The sequence below is a fragment of the Solanum lycopersicum genome, chromosome 5, assembly GCF_036512215.1.
Source record: "Solanum lycopersicum chromosome 5, SLM_r2.1".
Classification (NCBI taxonomy): domain Eukaryota; kingdom Viridiplantae; phylum Streptophyta; class Magnoliopsida; order Solanales; family Solanaceae; genus Solanum; species Solanum lycopersicum.
The window spans coordinates 65,233,644-65,240,027 of record NC_090804.1 but is presented as its reverse complement, the minus strand read 5'-3'; the positions used below and the strand labels follow the sequence as shown (position 1 = coordinate 65,240,027).

Below are 6,384 nucleotides of genomic sequence, written 5' to 3'. Positions count from 1 at the left end.
AATCATGTTTAGTTCTTTATTTAGGAATTTGATTTCATCAAATCCAAAATATATAACTAATGCCTCTTTTTAACTACAAAAGAAGTCCAAAATACATCAAGAGAGCACAAAGTTGGAAAGAGTTAGTATTCTTTTGTTTTCCTTTTTGTACCTTTATTGGGGCATTTTCAAGAATGTATGTATGATGTATCATATAGATATGAATCCATGATCTATAGTCGATCAGTACAGAATGAGTTTTTAAAAAAAAATAGGAATGCATGGTTCGAGTTGAAACATAAAAACTCGCCCATGTTCTTGGGCATTTTCAAGAATGTATGATGTGTGTGTAGATGTGAAATTATGAATCCATGATCTAGAGTCTGTCAATACAGAATGAGTGTTTGTTTTAATAGGAATGCATAGTATGAGTTGAAACATAAAAACTCGTCCCGTCTTGTTGGGCATTTTTCAAGAATGAATGATGTGTGTGTAGATATGAATCCATGATCTAGAGTCGATCAATACAGAATGACTGCTTTGTTCGAATTGAAACATGAATACTCGTCCCGTGTTCCTGGGCATTTTAAAGTATGTATGATGTGTATAAATGTGAATCCATGATCTAGAGTCAATCAGCTCGGAATGAGTATAATTTTCTCATATGTATATTTAAAAATGCACATTTTCAGTTTACTTTTTGGAATATGGATTATACATAGTTTGAGTTGAATGCAATGTGTTCATTTGAACCAGAAAACCCTCCTCCGTTAATGCACGAGTTGATCTTACATTTTTGTGATTGTTGCAGAACTTACATTACTGAAGAGGAGTGGCAGAGTCTGGAGGAGAGTGATAATATATCGAAAATGGAAGGGCAAGGAACAGTACAGTCTCCGATTTCTTCAGTTGTTGCAATAGCCATAACCGGGAACAAGAATAGCAGATATGTGGTGAAATGGGCGTTGGAGAAATTTATTCCAGAGGGAGAAACGCGTTTCATGTTGCTACATGTCCGCCCTGAGATCACCGCTGTTCCAACTCCTAGTATGTTTTTGACTCTAGTACATCTTATGTTGAAAGTAGTTCTGCAACATGCCTTATAATTAGTCTAAACTCGGAAGTTGTTACTTTTTTTTTCTTTCTAGTGGGGAACTTGATTCCTATTGCACAAGTAAGAGAAGACGTAGCGGATGCTTTTAGGAAGGAAGTTGAGTTGCAAGCAAGTGAAAAACTTCTTCCGTACAAGACAATGTGTAGTCGGAGACAGGTACAAGTAGGAGTTGTTCAACTTGAATCAAATGATGTGATAAATGCAATTGCAGGGGTAGTATCTAAATGTTCTATCAACAAACTTGTTATCGGAACCTCAGCCCCTGGCCTATTTTCGAGGTACCAATAGCTCGAAATCTATGTCTTGGTTGACATTTCTATCTTGCGATTAGCATACTAATAAGTGACGCGATGATGTGATAACTTACTGAATGATTCACAGGGGAAGAAACTTATCTGCAAGTATATCAGAAACAGCTCCAACCTTTTGCACAGTTTACGCTGTGTCAAAAGGAAAACTGTCATCAGTGCGGGCCTCGAGTACAGAAAACAACAGATTCCTTATAGATGATAATAGTGATACAAGTAGTTCATCTAACAATTCTACAAGCCACAGCTTTAGCTCACAAGGAGGTATAAACTTCTTATTCACATATTTCTTCATTTTCCTAGACGTTAACGAAGGATACAATGAACTAGAGTAAAACAAGGCGATCACATGATGAAACGAGAAGCAATTGAAAATAGTATATGCAGGACCGGATATCCTCCTTGTTTCATTGCCACAATTGTAATATCTTGTTCTTTAATTCTCAGAGAAGACGGATCACAGCTCAACTTCACCTGCTTCATACTCTCATTTGTACTCTCCTTCTCATCAACTGCAACGTTATCAATCTAAATCTCCAGTGCACCAGGCTCTCCAGACACTTCTCCATAAAAGAACAAACTTCAGCGAAAACATTCAATCTAGAAGTTCATCTGTCGATATTGGAGAAGCATTTCAAGCTCTTTCAATTAAAACCAATACTCCTTTTCATAAAAGAGCAATTTTGGATGAAGTCATCCATCCTAGAGCTCTATCTGTTGCTATTGGAGAAGCTGATGATGAAAAAAGTTGCTATTTCAGTAGCTCGGGAATTACTGATCTCTACAATCGTGCTTCAAGTTTCAAAAAAGCGAAAGTCGACAACCAATCATGGTCAACAAGTCAGTATTCTACCTCAGATGTTCCAACAGATTCTTCATCTGGAAGTCAGGTGATCATATTTTTCTTTTATTTAACATGCAGTGCCATACGCTCACTTTGCTTATATGAGAAGCTTCTTGGTTCCGCAGTTTTACACATAGTTCTATAAGTTAGTAGAAATCTTACAGGCTACAGCAAACCTCCTGTTGCCATAGTTTCATGAATTGCTACTGAAGACTTTGTATATGTGCAGGTTAACATCAATTATGACCTAGAAAAACTGAGAATTGAGCTCAGACATATTCAAGGGATGTATGCAATAGCCCAAACTGAGGCGATAGATGCTTCTCGGAAGGTAATTTTCATTTAAAACTGAATTTGTGGCAAGTAGTACTCCCAAATACTATTACTCTTTTTATTAGAAGGATGAAATCAATAAGCATTTTTGCCTCTTTCATGCATATATGGGATAATTTGCTTATACTGTGCTTTTTCTCAGTTGAATGAATTTCAGAAGCTTCGAGTAGAGGAAGCAAATAAACTTAAGCAGATAAACCTTAAAGAGGAGGAAGCGAAAGAATTGGCAGAGCAAGAGAAGTTGAAATGTGAAGCAGCAAAGAAGGAAGCTGACTATGCAATGGAATGCGTTGAAAGAGAAGCTGAGCAAAGAAGAGCAGCAGAGAGCATTGCCAACCGAGAAGCTAGAACGAAAGAAAAGCTAGAGAAATCATTGGCACTACCTTTGCATCACTACCAGGAATTCACGTGGGAAGAGATTGTGACGGCTAGCTCATCATTCTCCGAGGATCTTAAGATAGGAATGGGATCATATGGAATGGTCTACAAGTGCTATTTGCATCATACACCTGCAGCAGTGAAAGTTCTTCATTCAGCTGAGGCTCATATAACTAAGCAATTTCAACAAGAGGTAAGCAAAATCTCCGAACAGAGAAAGAAGTTAACTCGAATAACTGAAATAAGCTTTGAGTAATGTACATGGCGTATTAGCTTCAGCCAACTTTAGTTGTGTTTCTATTGCTGCCACTCAAATTTGTCTGAGTTAAACTAACTATATCCTTTTTCTGTCTATTTCCACAGCTTGAAGTATTGAGCAAAATTCATCATCCTCACTTGTTATTTCTTCTCGGTGCATGCCCTGAACGCGGTTGCCTAGTATATGAGTACATGGAGAATGGAAGTTTGGAGGATAGGTTGACAAGGAAAAACAACACACCTCCACTTACATGGTTTGACAGGGTTCGCATAGCGTGGGAAGTTGCTTCAGCTCTTGTTTTCCTTCATAACACGAAGCCAAAACCAATCATACACCGTGATTTAAAGCCAGCTAACATACTCCTTGATCACAACTTAGTGAGCAAAATTGGAGATGTTGGTCTTTCAACAATGGTTCAGTCAGACTCTTCCTCAGCGATGACTGCGTATAAAGACACGAGTCCAGTTGGCACACTTTGCTATATAGATCCTGAGTATCAAAGGACAGGATTAGTCTCTACAAAATCTGATGTTTATGCTTTTGGGATGGTCATATTGCAGTTGCTTACTTCAAAAAGAGCCATAGCTTTAGCCCACATGGTAGAAATGGCTACCGAAGAGGATAAACTGGTTGAGTTGCTGGATCAAGAAGCCGGTGAATGGCCTCTTGAAGAGACAAAGGAACTGGCTGTACTTGCTCTAAAATGCACTGAACTTCGACGTAGAGACAGACCTGACCTGAAAGATGAAGTTCTCCCTATTTTGGAGAGATTTAAAGAGGTCGCTGATAGAGCTCGACATTTGAAATGTAATCAACCTCCACCTCCTAGCCACTTCAAATGCCCCCTACTCAAGGTACACTTGTGTTGATTGTGTAAATTGCTTAATAGTAATCTACATTATGCTGTTATGCATGTTACAAAAGTCTACTTCCTGCTCTTTGCTTCATTTACTAAAAGAAAATTTTACTACAGGAAGTGATTCAGGACCCCTGTGTTGCGGCTGATGGATACACTTATGACCGGAAGGCAATAGAGTCGTGGCTCGCGGACAATGATCATTCACCAGTTACAAATTTACCATTACCACATAAGCACCTGCTTCCAAATTATGCACTTCTCTCTGCTATCAAAGAGTGGAAGTCAGGGAAACATTGACACAACTTTTAGCTATATTCTTTTGTTCCTTCGAGACAGCTATATGCTTGTACATGCAATTACTAGTGTTAGTTGATAGATTAGTCTACCAGATACATTCATTTAGTATTGTTTTCCCACAAGAATCCCTGTACAGACTTTAAAACATCTGATTGGAAATTAAAAAATCGAGGCAAATTCAGCTCACTGATCGATGAGCTACAATGTAAAACAGTTTTTGTAAAGAATCCCAAATAAATGCTTGAAATGTTAACTAGATGTTAACATAAACATAGAAATGTATATAACCGGATACTCATTTTCTTGTTTTTTTTCCAGTTTATTCAAGTAGGTTATAATACTTCAACAAACTCTATCGAACACAAGGAGAAACTTTTCATTTATAAACTGTAATACTTAATTTGAAGAACCAGATACAACAGTATCTGAAACTGAAGCGATAGACACATTCCCTATATATCTACCGGCCTACGTTACTCAGTTTGCTTCCTCCTATCCAGTATGGATTGTCGAACAAATGATAAACTGACGGTAATGGCAACTCCTCACAAGTCCTACCTTTTACCGTTAACTCAGCTTTATAAGGCATGTAAAGAACCAAATACGGTAACTGATTATTCCCTTCACTTGTCATAAGAGAAAGCACACTAAACGTTAACTCAAGAGAAGTAAGTCCCGGTGAGCTACAAATCATTTCTCGAATTGCACATGAAGTTGGTTCACGTCGATTAATGCAATACTTTAGGCTCCAAGAAGAGCAGTCATTTTCCAATACAAACACATCAATATGATGTGAATCACTGACTGAAGAGCCAACCAGATGTAAATTCCCGCGAACGCATCCACAGTAATACTGTTCATTCATTTTAGGCAATTGATAAGAGTGGATAATTTCCTTATCAATATCAAAATAACAAAAGCTATTTACCCCTTTAAAGATCCAAAAGATAGCTCCACTGAAGAAAACTCCTTTACATTGTCCCAAATTGCTCAAAAATGATTCTGGAAACTGGACTCGTGATCGCCTCCATGAGTTGGTATCCGAGGAGTATATTTCAATAAGGAGACAATACCATACGCTCGAGAACTGGATCCCAACATTTATAACTTTGTAATGAGGCGATATCGAATGATCAAAGGCCAAACTCATGTCTAGTGACCCCACATTTGGACTTGGAAGAGTATGGAATTCCTTTGTAGTTGGATTACACACAATGTACTCATCGAATAGCCCCTTACGACAAAGAAGTAAACCACCACAACAATTCAAAATTACAACATCATCAAAGGGATCATCATTCATTATGAAATCAAAGAATCTAACAGAAGACTTAGATTCTGTTTTATCAGGAATGTAATAACAAGGGTAATCGAGAAAAGGCGACTGCAGAATGAGTGCAGGTGGGAAGGATTCAGGCTTCCAGAGGTAACAAAAATGGTGATCGGAGACGAGAGACATCCAACGTTTCGAAACAAGTTTGAACCTGAAAAGAGGCCTTGCAGGAAGGAGTAGTAAAATGCTGGTTAAAAGATCATCACTACCTTCAATTTTTTCAGCACTAGAAGACATGTTGATATGTTTGTATATACAGAACATATCAATTCAAAAACTTACATATATATAATGAAATGGGAAGGATGAGTTCAGTCTCCAACAAGATACTTTCAATATTCTCATCACAACATTCAATGGATTACAGAAAATGAAGAGTCCATTAATGTGCACAAAACACAATTCATTTTGTCATTACTTTTTTCAAGTTGCAACAAAGCAATGTAGAGCACTTTCTTAAAGCATCTAATGCTCTAAAAATACAGAGTTGTCATATGAAGATTCACAAGCAGCAACAACGCCAGTGACAGAGTCAGAATTTTCAATAAGGGGTTCAAATAAAAAAGTAAAACACACAAACAAGTCGAATGAGGTTCGACAACTACTATATATACTTAGAAAAATAACTTCAACCATACATAAATAGTACTATATCCATTTCAAATTAATTGAATTGTTCA

General features: G+C 37.4%; 2 protein-coding genes across 2 annotated transcripts; one reads left to right on the top strand and one right to left on the bottom strand.

The window, feature by feature from the left end:
* LOC101256881 (U-box domain-containing protein 35) lies at window positions 1-4,649 on the top strand. The gene is made up of 9 exons (XM_019213828.3): window positions 1-121; window positions 791-1,026; window positions 1,128-1,371; window positions 1,475-1,665; window positions 1,849-2,291; window positions 2,475-2,576; window positions 2,721-3,149; window positions 3,320-4,069; window positions 4,189-4,649. The coding sequence occupies exons 1-9, from the start codon at window positions 60-62 to the stop codon at window positions 4,369-4,371; spliced, it is 2,640 nt and encodes an 879-aa protein (XP_019069373.3). The 5' UTR covers window positions 1-59; the 3' UTR covers window positions 4,372-4,649.
* A 182-nt stretch (window positions 4,650-4,831) lies between these two features.
* On the bottom strand, window positions 4,832-5,941 carry LOC101257174 (F-box protein At5g07610-like). Its single transcript, XM_069298608.1, has one exon. It carries the CDS (start codon window positions 5,939-5,941, stop codon window positions 4,832-4,834), a length of 1,110 nt encoding a protein of 369 aa, XP_069154709.1.
* Window positions 5,942-6,384: the final 443 nt, after the last annotated feature.